Consider the following 19994-nt stretch of genomic DNA (forward strand, 5'->3'; position numbering starts at 1 on the left):
TCTCCCATGTGGGTACAGGGGCCCAAAGACTTGGGCCATCTTCTGCTGCTTTCCCAGGTGCATTAGCAGGGAGCTGGATCAGACGTGGAGCAGCTGGGCCTCGAAACGGTGTCTATATGGGATGCCAGCGTGGCAGGTGGCAGTTTAACCCACTACGCCACAACGCCAGCCCCAAATTTTCCATTTTCTATGAACTTTCTGACGCTCCCTTGCGTTGTCTGAAACTTTTCTGTTACATCTTTATTTCTGTCCTGGGACTCATGGTTGGCTGGTTTGACTGGCTAGTTGGCTGTCCTGACCCCATTTTGTAGTAAGGGGTGCTGATGGGGGCTTTCCAAGGCAGTCATTAGTGGCTTTGGGCTCCAAGTAGCAGAAGAAACAGGGAGGTGCTGTGACTACCCAGCAGCGGTGGACTCACCATCGGCTCCGGCAGCCTAGGGTGGCGCTGGCCCAAGACAAACAGAGACGCACAGGCCCATTAACCAGGAACTCACGCTGGGCTGGAGCCTGGAGTTTTTTCTTCGGTCTCGCTTTGTTTGATTCCTCATTTCCTGTTTTGCTGGCAGCACATCAAGTTCTATACATCCGCAGCCTCCTGCCTGCCGCGGGGACTGCGCGTGCCCGGATTCCGTCTTCCACCCTGTCTGCGGAGACAACGGTGTCGAGTACCTGTCCCCTTGCCACGCCGGCTGCAGCAACATCAACGTGAGCTCTGCAGCCTCCAAGCAACCGGTGAGGGCAGCCGGGGTCCGGGAGCCCAGTGTGGACTCTCGGGGGTAGCTCCTGGCTCCAAGGTGGGCAGGGCTTGGGTGGGGCTCCCAACAGGCTCGTTAGCAGCATCCTGGCCTCCCACTCCCTCCACCTCCCCTCCGGTCATGCCTGCAGCTCGAAGTCAATTAGAGATTGGCCGAGGCCCAGCACACATTCTTGAAGCCTAATGATACTCAGAGCAGGAACAGTCAAAGCACTCCTTCAACGGCCCCGCACCTCTGGGTGCCACGTGCTGGCTGCATTGCACAGGGAGTGGACTGGCCCTGGTGATCCAGGTCTGGAAGGCCAGAGCCAGAAGTGGCATTCAAAGGCCTGTGGTTCAACAACTCAGCCCCCAGGAAGCCGGAGGCCATGCAGCTGTTTAGGGACAGATCTGGGACCAGGAGATGGGGCCCTAGCTCACTGTGGGGCACTTCTGTTGAAGCCCGTGCGTCTCCAGGCCACCAGCCTGCCACTCGGGCAGCCACATTCCCTGTGCTCTCTCTCGGCAAGGTCCTATCCATCCCTCTTTGAATGCTGCGGCTCCAGGCTTTCCAGGCTCAGCCAGCTGCAAACTGACTCGAGTCATTGGTTTAGCTATTCAGCAAAGAGAAAACCCCGGCACAGCCACGGGTGCAGAGGATGTCGCGTGGGTCCATCTGACAAGGTCTCTGGAATTCTGTCCCATAAATGCACAAGAGTTTTGGAAAAGTAGTCCACACACCATACAGAGATTTATTGGGACAGAAAGTGCCTGGAGGCCTTCCCAAGGAGGTGTCTAGAGCTGTGCAACCAGAAAAAGAAAACCTACCAAGATCTGGGAGCAAAGCATTTCAGGTAAAGGGAACAGTGTTAGGTCTGGCATAGCTCAGGGTTCTGGTCTTTCGTACCCCCAGAGAGGAGATGGAGACCAACCTCAACAGAGACAGCTTGCTTTATTGGATGCAGAGAGGTTGGCACCAGTCTGTTCTTGCAAAGAGATTGCGTGCAGGGCGCATTTGGGACTCAGGTTTTATCTGGTTAGAAGAGAATTTGGGGGTGGGGGGTGTAGAAGGCAGCTGGTGGAAGAGTGGGGGGCTCTTTGAAGTCTCCAGGAATTTCCCCTTATCTGTTTCATGGCTGCCCTGTGCAGCTCATCTGCTTTGCCATTTGCAGTGCAAGGAGTTGAGAAGGGTCAGGTTAGGCACCAAGGATCTCAACTAAACGGAGGATGGGGGGGGGGGAGGCGAAGAAGACAGGGAGGAGGGGAAAGGTGCCACCAATTCTTTAAACAGCAGGTACAGGTCTTTAGGGCATGTATATGCTGGGCACACTGTCAGAGAAAAACGAAAAGACCAGGGTGGGCACTGAGAGCCGGGGGGGTGTCAGGGAGCAGGCAGGGGCCAGAGCTGGGCAGGCCAGGTTAGGGCCACGTTTTCTCCTAAGAGCAGACAGAAGTCTGTGCTGTAACCAGGAGGATGGCCAGAGGACGGTGATCCATGTGGAGGGCACAGGCTAAGCCAGCACCCACGGACCACCCCGCTCTGAAGGGCCAAGGCAAGGCCGCCCCCGGCCCGCAGGCAGAGGGAGGACAGGATGCTCTCTTGGTTACCTTCTGCTTGGAGGAACCCATGGTGGCTTTTGTGGTTTTCTTATCTTTATTTACTTACCTCTGACTCATCTACTTTCAGAAATAATCTTGACAAGTTTCCAATAAAAGCATAAGTGCATCAAGATAAAAATCCAGTAGCATTATATCAAGGAAAAAATAGTAAATTATAAGGGGAAAAAAATCTATTAAAATCCGGACTGAGAGAGATAAGAGTAATTTGTGTACAAATCACGTGTGAGCTTCCCAGGAGCCAAGGTAAAGAGAGGACGGAGTTCCCCATGTCTGATAACAGGAAGCAAACCCATTGATTAGTTCTAGAATGGGCCCCATAACTGCTGTGACGCTTCGTGGTCATGGGCTGGGCTCTCAGACACCCTAAGAGTAGGCGACGCCCACCAGACGTCAGCGGCGGCGCCATATTGACTTGCAGGCTTGAGACGGAGGCCTCGTTCTCTGAAATTCTTCCTAGACAGGAAGCTGCACCGAGACCCGACAGGCACAGAGCTCAGGGGGCCCTACTGTGTCCCCGCTTCTCTCCCCCTGTGTCTGTCTTCCCTTGCAATAACACGCACGGCAGCCAGACAGCCCCCTGCAAAGCCAGCGCAACTGGTGGCCTGGCCCGGCAGGGAGCCCCCTCCCCAGGGCCCTGGTTCCTTGCCGGGTGGGCCTTGCCTGGTGTGGGTTCTCGGCATTCAGGTGCAAGTGTAAAGAGTCAGCAGGCGATGACGGAGGCAGGACCCCTGGGCCTTGAACCCCTCGCCTGCTCTCCTCTGCAGCCTGCACGTCCAGCCTCACCCAGCTGCAGGGGCCGGCATGGATGTGTGGCCTGCATGGAGGTGGCATCCTAACACCCTCCCTCCTTTTACTCTTGAAGGTCTACTTGAACTGCAGCTGCGTGAGCGGGGGATCGGCGTCAGCGAGAGCGGGACCCTGCCCCATCCCCTGCGCCCACTTCCTGCTCCCCACCATCTTCCTCATCTCCTTTGCGGCCCTGATCGCCTGCATTTCCCACAATCCCCTCTACATGATGGTTCTGCGGTGAGTGGCGCCTCCAGGGCCTGGGCTTGTCCTCTGCTTCCCCTCGTGTCTCTGCCGGATGCCCCGTGGCCCTCATCTCCTCTCCCTTCTGTGCTCCTGTGAGCCCCATGAGCCAAGTCCTGTGTGGATAACGGGAAGCTTGGTCATGTAGTGGCTGAGTGTCCTTGGGTGTGGCCTGACCTCCCTCAGCCTCAGTTTCCTCGTGTTTGAAACGAGTGTAGAGAGTTGACCTTACAGGTCGTTGTCTGGAGCACATGGCAAGCTGCTTTGTAAGCGCAAGGTGCTCTACACACTGGCTAATGACCACTGCCGACCAAGTTCCAACAAGTACCTGGGTGCCCGTGCCCTGCCTTGCCTAGCTTAGGAGAGGCACCAGGAGCAGCAGCAGCCGCTTGTTGGGACCCATTGACAAGTTAGCATCCATCAGCTTGCTGGGTACCAAGCTGCCATTTCTGCCACTGTTCCAAGGACGCTGAAGGCAGGAGATGGGAGACTCCTGGGCCACAAAGAGCTCTGGTACACACGGAGAGCAGCATGGACCTCTTGCTGCATTGTTTATTGGTGTCCCCCAAGGCCTCCCGGGGTGAGCCAGAAGGACCCGGATGTATGCTTTGCATTTCGTGGGTATCCATCACAGCTCGGGAGAGCCATGCCCATGCAGGGAGCAGCAGGCAAGCCTGCTCCTGGGCTAGGGAAGACCCCAGTTGGTGCCCCACAGGTGCCCCTTGCAACCAGCACCCTGGAGGAGGCCCAGGGAGACAGTGTTCCCAACGTTCAGCAGGAGCACGTGGAGCTGCTCAGAGCTCCTTATGTCAAGGAGCCGGGGCTTAAAGATGGTGCTTCAGGGCCCCCAGGCGTGACTGGCACCCATCCTGGCCCCTGGGCACGCATAGGACTACTGGAAACACTGGAGATGTGGAAGGAGACGGGGTAGCCAGAAAGCCAGGGCCAGACTGCACAAAGACCAGAGGGGGCCCAAGAGCCCCAGAAAAGGCCCAATAGGGGTGCAGTTGAGGGTCTGAGGGAGTCTGCCTAGGACAAGGACCAAGACCAGGGGAGCACCTGTCGTGGGTGAAGCCAGCAGAGGATCTGAAGGTGTAAAGGGAATATCCCTTCCATTCAGTTTGAGGCCCTTTCCACTGGGGGAGCCCAGTGGGTGTCTCCCCTGCCTGCACTACAGTATTCCCTCACCGGGCCATCCCTTGGGGGCTGCAAGAAGGACCCCTTCCCATTTGCCAGCAGAGCTGTGGTGGTGATGGTGGAGGGATGAAGCCAACCAGAGGCAGAGACCTGGGGGCTCCTTCTGAATTCCCTTCCCCACTGTGCCTCAGCCTGGAACGCCTGCCCTAACACACACTCACCTGAGCCGGTGCATCCTCGGGCCACACAGAAGCCTGGGGCCCAGTCGCTCAGCAGGTGCCTCTGCTGGCCGGCCCCTGGGAGCAGGAGGCCCGCCCTCCCTGCTCCACAGCCTGGCTGGCTATCCATCTTCTCTCCACACTTCTTCCATCAAACACATTCCCCTTCTGCAGCGAGCAAGTGTAGCGACAGCAGCGGCCACACGAGTTGCAATTGAAAATATAAAGCTGCAAATGATTAAGAAATTTTGCAGAGAGCCACAGCAGAGCATTAACCCAAACCCGAGGCTGTTCGGAGGGTGGAACCCAGTGCCGCGGTGCGGGTCAGGAGCCCGCAGCGCTGGCCCGAGGCAGGACCCTCTTTCTGCTGTGCGCAGAAGCCTGCAGCCCAAGGGCCCTGGTGGCACTGTGTGCCGGGGCCGTCTTCCCGGTAGGAGACACAGACAGTTGTTCAGACCTGCCTCCACAAACACACCTGCCGGCTCCCCGCTCTTGGCTTCTGGCATCTTCTGCCCTGCACTCCTGGAAGGGGGGGGGGGCCCGGGCCATCCTGAGGATCACACCAACCACATTCTCCAACTTGCACCTGTGTCAGAGCCTCCTGGAAGGTTGGGTCACTGGGCCCCACCCCAGAGTCTCTGACTCACTGGGGAAGGGTAAGAAGGTGCGTGTCTAACCATTGCCCGGGGTCTCCTGCTGACCCAGGGACCCTGCTTTGAGAGCCACTGGCAGAGCATTTGGCCCACGCCAGGGCAGCCTCTGACATGCTGCGTGGCTGGCTGCCCCTCATCCCCAGATAAGGGGCACTGCAGTCCCAAACCCTACTGACCTCCCGCTTTCCTTCTCAGTGTGGTGAACCAGGAAGAAAAGTCCTTTGCCATCGGGGTCCAGTTCCTGCTGATGCGCTTACTGGGTGAGTGCCGAAGACCCTCCTGGCCTGCCGAGGCTCCAGGGCGTCTGAGAGCTATTGTGGGGCGGGGGTAAAACCGGGAGACGCGCAATGGATAATTCAGGGCTGGTGCTGACACCCCACATTTGGACGGCTCCCCTCAGTGCCCCAGGGCAGGACAGGTTTCATCTAGCACATTAATCCCAAATCTAAGATATAAGAGAAGTGCAGGGGCCCGGCGCTGTGGCATAGCGGGTGGAGCTGCTGCCTGCAGTGCTGGCGTCCCATATGGGTGCCGGTTCAGATCCTGGCTGCTCTGCTTCTGATCCAGCTCTCTGCTATGGCCTGGGAGAGTGCTGGAAGATGGCCCAAATCCTTGGACCTCTGCACTTGAGTGGAAAGATCCAGGGGAGGCTCCTGGCTCCAGGCTTCGGAACAGCGCATCTCCGGCCAATTGGGGAGTAGACCAGCGGATACAGGACCTCTCTCTCTCTGCCTCTCCTTCTCTCTGTGTAATTCTTTCAAATAAATATAAAATAAATCTTTTTTTAATAAAGAGAGAGAAGTAGAAAGTGGACACAGCTGAGAGCACCCAGTAGCGCCTTACGTGCAGGTTCTTTTCCGATCTTTTCCCAAGACTTGGCTGTAGACAAAACCTTGCACTCCTTCCTCAGCAAGAACAGCAGCTGAGCCCAGCCCTGGCTTCCTTTCTGCTTCATGAAATTCATTCCTCCCACCGTTACTCAGCACATGTGTCTCCTACATGGGGCCTTGGATGCACAGGCCTGGATGCCTGGGGGAACAGGGCTGTACTCAAGTGATTGGCCGTGCTCCGACACACACACACACACACACACGGAGGGGAGGACCAGACCCTCCCCGGTGCATCCACTGGGGAGGGGACATGGCAGCTTTCTCTGCTCTGCTTATGCCAGGCTGTGCCTTGCACTACATGGAAACAGGAGCCACTCACCAGGAAACCTCGAACATACAGAAGCTGAGAGTGATTCAACTGAGGGTGTATTTGTTTCTTTAAGATTTATTTATGTATTTATCTGAAAGGTAGAGTTACAGAGAGAGGGAGAGAGAGAGAGACAAAGAAAGAGAGAGAGAAAGGTCTTTCATCCACTGGTTCACTCCCCAAATGGCCACAATGGCTGGGGCTGGGCCAGGCCGAAGCCAGGAGCTGGAACTCCATCCAGATCTCCTATGTGGGTGGGAGGGGCCCAAGCATGTGCACCACGTTCCACTGCTTTCCCAGGTGCCTTAGTAAGGAGCTGGATTGCACTTCCAGGGAGCCGGGTCCACCACACGTGCTCCTGCCGCGGCTTCCCTCATAGCCCAGGAAGGGCGGTGTTCTCAGGACCAGCCGACAGGAGCCCCTGCTGGGCTCAGTCCCACTGCCTGTTGGAGGCTGAGGAACAAACCAGCTTTTTCAGTGGGTTTTCTTGGCCCCGGACCTACTGTTCTTAGAGCTGTCAGACCATGCTGCCGTGCACCGGGGCCGTGGGGAGTGGGCTGTGCCCTGGGCTCCCAGCAGAGGCTCTCCTGTCACCACCTATCTTCATCTGGGACCCAGGCTGAAACCTTCCCTGGGCGGGAAACCTCGCCTTGCTCCCAGCCCAAGCAGCCCCCAGGCAGGCCCCTGGGCGCCTCCCTTCTTCTCCTAGTGGCCTTGGCCTTGAACGCTGGGGCGCTGCTGCAAGCACCTGCTGCTTTTGTTCTTTTGCAGTGCTCAGATAACTCAGTGGGTACCACAGCTGGAACCCCTGGGTGGGCCTGGGGGCTTCCACGCGCCCCCAGGATGCAGTTGCCCTCTGGGGCAAGAAACAGGCTTCCTGCAGGAACCCTGGCAGGTTTATTGCTTCCAACCGGGATGTGGCTGCATCCCCAGAGGCCAGGTGTCCAGCCAGCGCCCATCTTCCGCTCACCTGGAGACCCAGGAGCGAGCAGAGCCTGGAGTGGAGAACTGTCCCATGTGTGGGTGGGGCCCCAGGTAGAACATCGCCTTTCTCCGGAAGCAGCAGCTCACAGGGCCCTCACAGGAGAGTCTGGGAGGCCCCCTCTGCAGCCAGTGGCCCTAAGAACGGACAGCCCAGTCCCCGGGCAGTGCTGCCTAGAACAGCCTCTAACAGCACGGTGCAGCCCACGTTGGGCAGAGCCCCTGCTGAGCTGGGACCAGGGGCTGGGGTGTTCAGGGCAGCTAGGTACAGGGGGAAATGTAGGATGTGCACCTTTGCAAAGCATCTTAGATTGCAGCCCTGAGCCCTTGCGGCTACAACTGTTGTTTAGCCTAGCTCTCCTGCCTCCTGGTTGCAAAGACGGCACCTGTACGCCTGGGCCCTGGGTGAGGCACCCTCCCCTACCCCGCAGTGCTGCCTGCCACACGGTGGAGGTCAGCGTGTCTCTACCTGGGACTGGCCCCGGGCGTGAGCACCGTGTGGTATGTGAGTTGGCGCCCATGTCACCCTGTGGCTCACCCTGGCCTTTTCTGTTCTGAGCAGCTGCTGAGAGTGCAGCTCAGGCTTTCACTGTGAACTGTGCTGCTTTCCGGAGTCCCTGCAGGTCCCCGGGGCAGGCAGGGCACTGCTCACACACTTGAACCTGCAGGGGAGTAGGGGGCTGGCCCCCGGCGCTCTGCCTGCAGCTCTGTGTGATCTTGGATCTCTGGCCTCTCTCCTCGCCACTGCCAGCCTGGCTGCCAGCTCCAGCCCTGTACGGCCTCACCATCGACTACTCCTGCGTCCGGTGGAGCCTGCAGTGTTCAGGGCGGCGAGGGGCCTGCATCTACTATGACAATGATGCCCTCCGGGACAGGTGAGACCCCAGAGCAGAACCCCGTGGCTATGGCGGGGCTGTGAGGCTTCCAAGACAGGAGGCAGACCAGGCACTGAGACCCAGGGACCGTGCTCTGAGGGGGGACCCTGACAGTGTAGTGTCACTCCCTGCTCCCTCAGTAGGGATAACAGCAGGAAGTGTGACAAAGAGAGGGGGACGCTGGAGGCTAAGGGTTAGGCCGTGGCCATGCAGTGACGCCAGGCCAGCGCCCCACAGCTCAGAGCCGGGGATCCCTTCCCTCTGTGGCTGCTGGCAGCACTGTTGGGATCTAACTCCTTGCAGCCAGCTGGCCAAAAATGGTGGTTAAGGTGGGGCCTGGGGAGCCAGGCCGGGGGCTGGGACTGCTGCGGGCGCTGCAGAGCAGGCTGGGGGAGGGACAGACTCAAAGGGCAGGGAGCAGATGCCCGCGTGTCTGGCTCTGCTCAGGGCTGTCTGGAGCTGCAGGGGCCCTGCAGACAGGTGAGGATGGCTGGGTTAGGAGCACCCTGCTCTCCCTTGCCTTTTGCATGAAGGGGAGGAAGAAAGTGGTCCCCAGCTGGGTGATGGCTGGTGCTTAGCTGGGTGGTGACCGCTGCCATCCTGGGCCACTGAGAAGGATGCTCTTCCTTGTGGCCCTCGCCCCCATGTCGCAGAGCCCCTGCCTCACGGGCCCTGTCCCCTCCTGCCCCACAGGTACCTGGGCCTGCAGTTGGGCTACAAGGTGCTGGGCACGCTGCTCCTCTTCCTGGTCAGCTGGCGGGTGAAGAGGAACAGAGAGTACAACGTGCAGGAGAAGGCCGCTGGCCTCATCTGACCACGGCCCGGCCCGAGCCTGGCCGCCCTCCACACTGCCTTATTTACTAGTGTTAACGCACCCTTTCCTTTGTGTTCTTTAAGTTAGAGAGAAAAACCCCGGTCACCATTTGCCTTCCCTGCCTCTGCCTCCCGGAGGACCCCACTGTGCACCCTGGCTGAGAGCTGAGAGCCACTGTGCACCCTGGCTGGGTGGGCACGGAGCCGGCGGGCCCCCATGCGCCCAGGTTCCTCTCGGTGCTGGATACCCACTGAGGGATACCCACTCTGGATGCCCACTGAGGCAGCCCTGTCTGCCCCTCGCCAGGCCAGCCTGGGAGCAAAAGGCTACCTCCCCCCCTTGCCTTCCTTGTGGGGGCACCCAGCTCCCTCTCCAGTGCACACACCCTGCAGAGGGGCAGGGCAGAGGGGGAAGGAAGACAGCGCTGGGGGTGGGGGAGGCCTGGTGGTAGCCCCTTTGCGTCTGGGTTCAGAATCAGCAAGGAACCCGCAGGAGGCAGGCTCCCTCCCCCGCCAGATCCTCACTCCCAGCCCTCTTAGAATCTGCTATAGTGGGAGGTTGGAGCGCACTGATTAACCACCTGCGGAGTCCAGACCGGAACTCTGGACCTCGCTGCCCTTGGATCTGGCTGTGTTTAGCTCTGCCTTCCTGGGGCACCTGTCAATCTGAGAAAGCCACTGCCTGGTGAAGACCAGAGCGGGGCCCGTGGACCAGTCACCACACCCAGCCTCCCAGCCTCACAATGTGGGTCTGGTGGCTCCTCTCATCTCAGAATCACGGTGAGACCCTCCCCATGTTCCCCTGGGAGGGATGAGGTGGCTTCAGGTGGACTTCTGTGTTGGACTTCCGCCCATATACCGAGGAGTGAGGCGACACGGCTGAGATGGGCCCCAGGATGAGCGACAGAGCCACGCGGGTGTTGGCTGTCACCCACCGAGCAGTCCAGCGGGGCTGGCTTTCCAGGTTCCAAAGCACACAGATGTCCATCAACATTTTCTCAGCCTCTTCTCCCTGCCCCCAGCGAGGTGGGCACCCCGTGGGCCTGGGGCTAGAGACCCTGCTGCTGTGTGATGGCGGTCAGAGGTGGGAGCCCACGAGAGAGGCCTGTTGGTGATAAAGACTCGAGGCCATTCTAATACACACTTCTCCACACGCCTTCAGCTCTTACCTCGCCTCCTCCACCCACACGAAGGCCTCCTCCCAAAACAAGGGACAGTGGGAGGAGGGGTGACGCTCTCAGAACCCAGAGACTGGCAAACCTCCCCACCCATGGCCCCACCAGCCTAGCTCTGCACCTACCCACCCTGCTCGAGGGAGCAGCCAGATGTTGGCTCTTGAGCACCACGCCTCCAGCAGACCCTTCCAGAAGTATAGTAGAAGCCACTCTGCAAAGGCCTCCTGCGGTGCTTCGCTGTGCGTGTCGCTGGCCAAGCTGTGAGACTGGAGCAAGTCCCCGTGGAAGCCTTGTGTGCAGACCTCACTCGGGCAGTGGGGTCCAGCGTAACCTCAGGGGCCGGGATCGGCGATGCCTCTGCTTCACAAACGTGTGCCTGCAGCTAGCCCTGGACTTTCTCACTGCAGTTTAACCAAATCCTGAGGGCACTGCCTTCAGCTGAGCTGAACAGTACACGCCAGCCATCATCTGGAAGGCTGGCTGTCCGCTCGACCCTCAGTCTGTTCTATTATTATAATGATGTAATAATTATAATGTTGCTATTGACATAACTTGCCCATGAGTTTGTGCTCTCACACACATCTCCCAGCCCTCCGGGACCCACGGCCATGGAGACCTGGAGGCACTGGCACTCTTAGCCTGCTGGCACAGCACCAGCGGGCAGCAGGAGCTTCCCGCTCTCTGAGTGCTATTCTGCAGGTCAGTGTCTCGGCCCGTGGAGCTTGGCTCTCCGAGTCCTAATCACTGCCCTGGAGTTTAAATCCAGAAGTGGGGTTCAACACGAGCAGCAAAGTTCATGAGACAGAGTCCATGAATGAATATCCTAACTATAAGTTAGGATATTCAGCCAACGTTCCTACCTCCAGCCATCAGATCTGCCCTCATCTGCCAGCAGGGAATGGCAGTGTCGCTTCCATTGCTCTTCTAGAGCAAAGCTTATTAACAAGCTTCCGTGAGCATCAGACACTCAGAGGAAGCTGTCAAAATGCAATGCCGCCTCCTTCCTCTCCACCCCAGAGGTTGTGTCTATGGGCCTGAGGGGCTGAGCAACAGCATTTTGAACTGGCCCCTCTCGAGTGAGGCCAGCAGAGCAGCAGAACACAGGGTGTGCACCTGCCCTCTGGCCGCTGAGAGACATGAGGCTCCACGGGCCCTTGGTAGATCCAGCTGCAAGCAGAGGATGGCACGGTGGAGCGGAGCTCCTGAGCCGGATTCCTGCATGGTTGTAGGCAGGACTGGGCAGGCTCGAAAAGCCATCCAAGAGCTCACATTTCTCCCGGGATCTGGTCTGGATGGAGAGAGACGGTTCTCCTCCTACAAGCCATGGTCACGTCTTTAAGTCAGCAGCCCCCATCCTGCTGCCTGGCTGGCTGGGGATGTAACCCCACCTCTGCTTGGCTCTGGCTCCAGTGCACAGGTCCTTGGGTGCCGAGGCATTCAAAGCCACTGAGGGTCCTTGGTCCCTTTCCAATCTGAGGCCTCTCCCTGCCCCCACCTCTGCCTTTCCCCGAGCCTGGAAACCCTGTGGAGGCAAACCCAGGGCTGGGGTCCCCTGTCTGTGCACACCCACATCTGTGCCATCCACCTGCCCTTCTCTCCTCCCCAATTCCCCAGTCCTAGGGAGCCTGCCCCTCACCACCTGTCCCCCTCCCCACACAATCCAGCCCTTCAAGGGCTGAACAAAGCTGCAGGAAGGGGAGAGTCTGCAGGGAGCTTCTGACGCCATCTTTCCTTGCCCTCCCCCCACCCCGGAACAGGCAAGGGGAAAGGCAGAGTGAACCAAGCACCACGGCTTCCTCTACTGCCCTTTGGCCTGGAGGCCTCAGCAGTGGTCCTTACCACAGCCCCAGGCCACGGAAGATGGGTGAGGAGAACCAGGCAACACTGCACCAACCCACTTCCGTTCAGGTAGCAGCACCTTATAGCTGCTCATTAAAAAGGGCTGACTGAGCCCCACAGCACCGTGAGTTAGAAGAACGTCACAGAGGGGCCGGCGCTGTGGTGCAGCAGCTTCAGCCACCACCTGCCACACCAGTGTCCCATGTCAGAGCACCTGTTCAAGCCCTGTCTGCTCCGTTTTCCATCTGGCTCCCTGCTAGAGCACCTGGGAAGGCAGCGAAGACGGCCCATGTACTTGGGCCCTGCACCCACGTGGGAGACCCCGATAGGGTTCCAGGCTCCTTAATTCAGCCTGGCCCAGCTCCTGTCATTGCGGTCATCTGGGGAGTGAAACCAGCAGGTGAAAGATCCTCTCTATGTGTGTCTCTAACTCTGCCTTTCAAATAAATAAAATAAATCTTTTACAAGAGAGAGGGAGTCAGGGAGGAGGGAGAGGGAGGGAGCATTTTTAGGAAGAAACAGCCTTGAGAACTCTGCATCAATCAGATCTTCATGGGAGCACCGCCCGCCCAGTGAGGGCCCCAGTGAGAAACAAAGCTACATTGTGATTCTCTTGAAGGTGGAGAGAGACGGTTAGGCTGGGGCCTCAATCCCATCAGCACCAAACTGATATGAAAATATTATATTACAGACTTCCAGAGTGTCAGTGGCCGTGTGTGTGTATGTGAGGGGTGGGGGCGGGGGAGAGGGGAGAGCAGAGAGGGCACAAATCCAGGAGAAAATCCCATCTTGCACAACCAGAGGAACTCAATACCTGGGAGAAGCATCCATCCGTCTCCTGCCAACAGCAGCAGGCTCATTGTAACCTTCCAGCAGGAATTAAATACGTACACAGGTCCCGGGCAAGCCCTTGGTAAATCGTGAATGGAAGGAAGTTTCTCTGCACAGCACGCCCTGCCCATTTGTCCCCTCTGCACCCCTGCCCTGAACCCTGTGCTGTCACCACACTGCCCCGGGCTCACCCAGCAAAGTCCCTGCCCCTCAGAGACCTGCTGCCCCCGGATAATAACAAGAGTAAAGCACACGCTGACCTCCACAGCTCCCCTGAGCCATCCATTCAGTCCACAGGCTCCTTTCATGGGCAAATCAGTCAGCACAGGCTCGGCTGTGCCCTGGAAACAAACCTCACCAAGCCCAGAAACTTGGCCTGGCAGAAGTTCCTGTCTCACATCAAGTCCATGGCGGGTCTGAGTGATAGTCCAGGGCAGTGACTTCCAGAGGTGCCTCAGTGATCCCGACTGCCTGGACCCCAAGCCTCCTACATTTGGTCATGCTGCCATGGAGGCGGGGGGTGGGGGTGGGGTGGGAGAAAGTTCTGGAAGGTCTGCACGAGGAAGTGGCGTTTTGCCCAGAAAGAATACGCTTCACTCTGCTGTAAGCTCATTGGCCAGAGTTTGTCACATGGCCACGCCTGCCCGCCAAGAGGGCAAGAAAGAGCACCCCTGTGCTCAGCAGAAAGGGAGAGCAGGTGTGGATGGGCACTGGAATCCTCTCCACAGGGAGCAAATCTGGGAGGACATGGTGGCTCACGGGGACACCTGAGCCAGCCAGGGCAGGTGTGGGGGTGGGGAGGGGGGAAGACAGTCCAGAAAAGTTTCTCCAAGGAGGAAGCACGGATGGTGGGTCCCAAAAGGTGGGGAATGAGTTCCAGGCAAGGCCAAGGCTGTTTGTAGGAGGTGGGAAGAAGATTGGCTCAGAGGAGGAGGAGTGGGAGTGACGCTGAGGGAGATGCGGAGCCAGGTGGGGTCAGGGGCCAGAGGATGGGCAGGTGGAGGGGCTGAGGAATGGGGTGGAGGAGGTGGGCTGACTGCAGCCGGGGATGGTGCTGGGCGCTCACCAGCCCCGTGACCCTGCAGGAGCAGGCCCACCCTGCAGGTGCAGGAGACGTGGCCCCATCCAGTTATCGTGCACGCCCTCTCCATTCCTCATCTAGCGCCCTTCAGGGTTAGGTACTTCAGAGCACTGCGAGACCTCTGGCACGGGCGAAGTACAGGTGCCCTGAGCTCCGAGAAGCGGTTTGATTCCAATCTTGGGGGATGAGCTGTGCCAGCTGTGAGAGCTCGCTGGGCCCAGGCCTGGAAGGGATATTGGAACAACTGCCCCTAGACAGCCTGCCCCAGCCCTGGGCGCAATGGGAGCTGCTCCAGCCCCTCCTTCCCTCCAACTCCAACTTTCTTTCTCTCCTCCAGTGTAGAAGCAGGTGCCCCAGGTATGGCACTGCTACTCAGGAAGCCCTGGTGTCAGGACAGAGCCACGCAGCTCATTTCAAAGGACCCCGTGTGTTACTCACCCCTCTCCCCCATCCCTGGTTAATACTAAAATCCCCAAATCCATACAAGTGACCGCGAGCTCCTTACACCTGGCGACCACCTGCTTAGGAAGAAGCAGACATTGCCCCTCAGTGCACATTGGGACGCGGCAGGTGCACCTTTCACACCGTTCCCGTCCGATGCACGCGGCCCCTGCAGACGCAGATCGGATTCCACAAGGGCTCTCAACAGAGTGCCCATCAACAGCTCGTGCACCTGCACGGCTGAGCGTGTTCCAGGCATCCGGCGTGCTTCACATGCCTCTGCCCATCGAGTCTTCACGGGAGCCCTGTGAGATGCCAGTTCAAGGCACTCTCTCAGCCAGGAACCTGGGCCGGCCTCCCTCCTCCTGCTTTCCTGAGAGAGAGCTGTGCTCCTGCCCAGGCCTCTGGCACCCAGGTCTGCGGAGCGCGAGTCCGGCTGGGCCTGGCCCCAGCGGCGCCCTGGGTCGCAGTCGGCCACCAGGGGGCGCCGCCGCGATCGGCCGTGCGACTCGCCAAAGCTGCTGCGCTCTCGCGGCGGGCTGGGGGCACCCCTGCCCGCGGCCCCGGGCGCCCCACAGCAGGCAGGCTGCCTGGTCCTGCGGGTTACCGCGCGCCACCCCATGCCCGTAGCCCCTTCCCCCGGGCGAGGAAGGGGGCTGGAGGCTGAGCCTTCCGGCGCCGGCTCTCTGAACTCGGCCTTGAGACCTTTGCCTCCGTCCCTGCCCCAGGACAAAGCACCATTGGGTCTGTCTGCATCTTCAGTACCAGAGTGTAAAGGAGGCATTGAAGAACAAGGCCAGTGGACAGTCAGGTGCCATGAGGTCCCGGAAGCACTCGGCTTCCCCGAGGCGCCCAGATCACCTACCACAGAGGGCGGCCATTAGCCGGGAGGTGCAGCAGCACTCCTGGGGGACCCCACCCAGCCGGGGTAGGTGGTTCGGGAGCCTGCGCTAGCTCCTTCTCCAATCCCCAAACGTTTACCAGGGCACCTGCCGCGGCCTGGCCCGACATAGCAGCGGCCATCAGAGACAGAGCTGGGTCAGTGTCCAGGCACCATCCACCTTTCCCAGATGGGAGCAGTGAGACAAGTACTGGGCACCAGGCTGTGGGGGTGAACAAGACAAGCGGAGCCTCTTCCTCCTTGGGATTTAACGGTTTGGGGAAGGAAGACAGGTACATAACCAAAAGGCCACACCTGCTGCAGGGCTGCCCCCAGCTGGGCAGTTAGAGGTGCAGCAGCCCATGAAGGAGAAGCACAGACAGACAGACAGACCTGCGTGCAAGTGCGGGATGCGGGGAGTGTATATGTGGTGGTACCACAAAGGTGATGGAAGCCAGCTCCTCGGGGCGCTGGGGGTGGGCAGCAGGGGTGAGTCCCTCCAGTCCTGAGTGCTAGCCCAAGTTTGTGGAAGGTGGTATACCCAGTTCCAAGCTGTCTGAGGCAGACAGGGTGGCAGGCACGCCTCCTTACAGAACTGGGGCACACTGCCTGCCTCTCGGTGATGGGGAGCCCCTGGCGGGTTTTAACGGAGGTGAGATGCAAACAGATTTCTGGGCAGAGAAGGCCACTGGAGTGGCGTGTTTTACTTGGGAGAGGGAACCTGGCTGTCATAGGCAGGTTTTTAAGAGGGAGGCATCCTGCTTGTCGTTAAGGCCATGGCGGGTGGAGAGGATCAGACCTGGGATGCCATGCTGGGCCCACAGCCCAGGCAGGACCAGCATGCAGCCAGACCCTCCCCTGCACCCAGGGACTTCTGGGTCTTGCCCAGATGGCTAGGGGTTAGCATGTGGCCATGCAGGGGCCAGTCCTGGAGCCAGACTTGCCTTGTTATAAAGCAGATGCTGACACGTGGGTTCTAATTGGCCTATGTGACTTCTACATGTTTGTTTGTTTGTTTTTTAATGAGCTACATTCAGAGAGTTTGGATCTCGGGTTTTCTCCTGCAAAACTCTGGGCCATCCCTCCAGGCCAACAACGATGGATTGGAGCTAAGTAGAGGCCACCTCTTCCAATGGTCCCTGCATCACCGGCCTAGCCCCATGGCCATTCACATTTTCACGCACACACCCACACCATTTAAGGGTCCAGCTAAGCCATGGGATACCTAAGTGTGGGGAATGACAGCCCAGGAGGGGGAGCTGGAGAAGTGGAGCAAGGGCCTGAGAGATAAGGGCCAGGGGACCAGGCAGTGCTCAAAGACACAGGGGAGCAGGCATGAGGAGTAGGTGGTGATCATGGGTGCCTTTGGCCTGCTAGAGGACAAAACCCAACACGGAATGCTCTTTTTCCCCAAACCTCCCATCATGACTTTCCCGTCCTAGTTAGTGGTGTTCCAGCCTTAGCTGATTGGACCAAAAACCTGGAGACAATTGAAAATAGCCAGAGGCGTAGCAGATGAAACCACACCCTGCAGTGTCCGCATCCCATATGGGCGCCAGTTCCAGTTCCTGCTGCTCCACTTCCGATCCAGCTCTCTGCTATGGCCTGGGAAAGCAGTGGAGGATGGCCCAAGTCCTTGGGCTCCTGCACGCACGTGGGAGACCTGGAAGAAGCTCCTGGCTTCTGGCTTCGGATCAGCTCAGCTCTGGCCGTTGCAGTCATTTGGGGAGTAAACCAGTGGATGGAAGATCTCTCTCTCTCTCTCTCTCCCTGGTTTTCCTTCTCTCTGTGTGTAACTCTGACTTTCAAATAAATAAATAAATCTTTAAAAAAAAAAAAAAGAAAATAGCCAGATGTGGAAAGACAAATACCTGCTCTCTCTTGTATGTGGGAGCTAAGATTTAGAGGAGGTGGGGGAAGGGGAGAGAGGAAAAGGAGGAGGGGGGAGGTGGGGAAGGAGGAGGAGGAAGATAAGATGGAGAAGAAGAGGAAGAAGAAGAGAAATAAGAAGAAGGAAATAACTGTATCAGTTTTCCTGCAAATACAGTCTTTTGTCAAATTTTCAAACTTTGTTTTAAATCTTTGTCAATGGATCTGGCACTGTGGGTTGAGCCTCCGTCTGCACTGCCAACATCCCATATGGGCACTGATTTAAGTCCTGGCTGCTCCACTTCTGACTGAGTTCCCTGCTAATGTGCCTGGAAGGGCAGCGGAAAATGGCCCAAGTGCTTGGGCCCCTGGACCCATGTCAGGGACCCGGAGGAAGTTCCTGGCTCCTGGCTTTGGCCTGGCTCAGTCTGGCCAGTGCGGCCATTTGGGGAGTGAACCAGCAGAGGGAGAATCTCTCTGTCTCTGTCTGTCTTGTCTCTCTCATCTCTCTCTCTCTCTCTCTCTCTCTCTCTCTCTCTCTCTCATTCTTTCTCTGTAACACAACATTTCAAATAAAGAAATCTTTATAAATAAATAAATAAATCAGTAAATCTGTCAAACAGATAGGAATTATATACTACTATAGATTTGTTAAAATTTTGACGGTAATTACATACATTAGCCCTTCCCATCTCATTTCTGTTATAGATTTTTCATTTGCTAGTCTGTATTTTGTCTTTTGAAGCTGGTTCTTTGTTTTTTGCCGGCACATGACAACCCTTTGATTGTGTATGCTGATCTCATACCCAGTTATTTTTCTGAAGTCTCTTATTAATTGGTATGTGTTTTTTGGATTATATTGGATTATCTCTGTGTACAATAGTGTCATCCACATATATTAATGGTTTTCTGCTTGGAAGTTGATCTGTATGGCTAAAAAATTAAATAAAAGATTATAATAAATAAGCTTAATTTTTAAAAAGTCTACTTTATTTACATGGAATTTACATGCAATGAAAAGCATTCATGTTAAACCTTCTTACTGGAAAAATGGAGAGAGTGCAAACTCAGGTAAAAGTTAGGGAGAAAACCCCAGAGGAAGCTCCACGTAAATTAGAGGGACAGTGTGGACCTACGTGGAGGGTGTGGATGCACACAACCCAGGACCCCAGCAGCTTCAGCACCAGCTTTGGAGAGTGAGGTGAGACCAGACTGCAGGAGCCCAAGCCACTGGCTATAAAACTGCAGGAAGAGCCTGGCCCGAGTCTGGCTTAGAGCCCTGTGGGTGACAGTGTACCTGCCGACCTGGAGCATAAAAAGGGGACACATTTCTCTCTCCCCAGCCACCCAGCAGCAGCGTCCTGTAACTAGCCGAGAGGAGGTGGGCACCATGTTGGGCCTACAAAGCAGTTGCACCAGCTTGTGTCTCTGCCCAGCAACCAGCTGGGAGGAGATGCTTGAGTCTGGCTGGGAAAATTGACAGGGGGCTGGGTGCTTGCAACAGTGGAAGCCTTGTGTGCTGGGGCTGTGAGAACACTGTGGCTGCAGGGTGTGGCTGGGTCTCTGGGCAGCCGCGGTGGATGGCTCCCCATGCTCAGGGTTCCCTGTTTCCTGGTGAGGGTCATTGCTGCAAGGTCTGCGCTCACACTGAGGACTACATGGATCCTTTGTGTGGTTCTTGTGGCAGTGTAGACGAAGATTGCACACACTGGGGCTAACGCCCAGGCACCGGTCTCCTTTGAGGAGAGGTGAGCATGAGAATACACCAACAGAGCAGAACAAACCTCTCCTCTGATAAGAAGAAGGAGGAAGAGGAGGAGAAGGGGGAGGAGGAGGAGAAGAGATTACCACGCCCAAATTGGGTGTCACTTTGGACCCCCCCTCACCCTGGAGCACTGAACAGAGCTCCCTGGCCACAGCCAGCACAAGCCTCCAGGTGTTCACGGGAAGAGCAGGCACCCTACTAAACCACAGAGGCATAGTCCAAAGAAAAAAGCCATCACAGGGGGAAAAAAGAAAAGAAAACAAGTTTCTCCACAAATGCCTAATAATAAACACAGCAATTCAAGAAACAAGAACAAGGAAGGCAACATGACATTCCGCCCCCAAAGATCACAACACTTCAATACTAGAATATGAGGATGAAGAGATTGATGAAATGCCAGAAACAGAATTCAAAAAATTGATTGTGTGATGACTTAGAAGTAATCAGAAGTAAATCCACGAACCAAATTAATAGGTACATAACATGAATGAAAAATTTTCTCATGACATTGAGATTTTAAAGAGAAATCAAAAGGGGCTGGTGTCATGGTGCAGTGGGTTAATCCTCTACCTGTGGTGCCAGCATCCCATATGGGCGCTGGTTCTAGTCCTGGCTGCTCCTCTTCCAATCCAGCTCTCTGCTATGGCCTGGGAAAGCAGTAGAGGATGGTCCAAGTCCTTGGACCCTTGCACCTGCATGGGAGACCAGGAGGAAGCACCTGGCTCCTGGCTTCGGATCAGCGCAGCTCTGGCCGATGCGGCTATCTGAGGATGGAGGACCTCACTCTCTCTCCCTCTGACTGTCTGTAAGTCTACCTCTCAAATAAATAAATAAAATCTTAAAAAAAGAGAGAGAAA

At 57.1% G+C, this 19994-nt stretch overlaps 1 protein-coding gene across 1 annotated transcript in view; it reads left to right on the forward strand.

Annotated features, from left to right (window-relative positions):
* SLCO2A1 (solute carrier organic anion transporter family member 2A1) overlaps nucleotides 1-9658 on the forward strand; it is a 73890-nt gene extending 64232 nt beyond the window's left edge. Inside the window, exons 10-14 of the mRNA XM_062178985.1 lie at nucleotides 567-732; nucleotides 3216-3379; nucleotides 5586-5650; nucleotides 8320-8443; nucleotides 9137-9658. Of these exons, the coding sequence (XP_062034969.1) occupies nucleotides 567-732; nucleotides 3216-3379; nucleotides 5586-5650; nucleotides 8320-8443; nucleotides 9137-9257 (640 nt within the window). The 3' untranslated portion in view covers nucleotides 9258-9658. The remainder of the gene's footprint in view (nucleotides 1-566; nucleotides 733-3215; nucleotides 3380-5585; nucleotides 5651-8319; nucleotides 8444-9136) is intronic.
* The last annotated feature ends 10336 nt before the right edge of the window (nucleotides 9659-19994 follow it).

This window comes from Lepus europaeus, chromosome 2 (genome assembly GCF_033115175.1).
Source record: "Lepus europaeus isolate LE1 chromosome 2, mLepTim1.pri, whole genome shotgun sequence".
NCBI classification, from domain to species: Eukaryota; Metazoa; Chordata; class Mammalia; order Lagomorpha; family Leporidae; genus Lepus; species Lepus europaeus.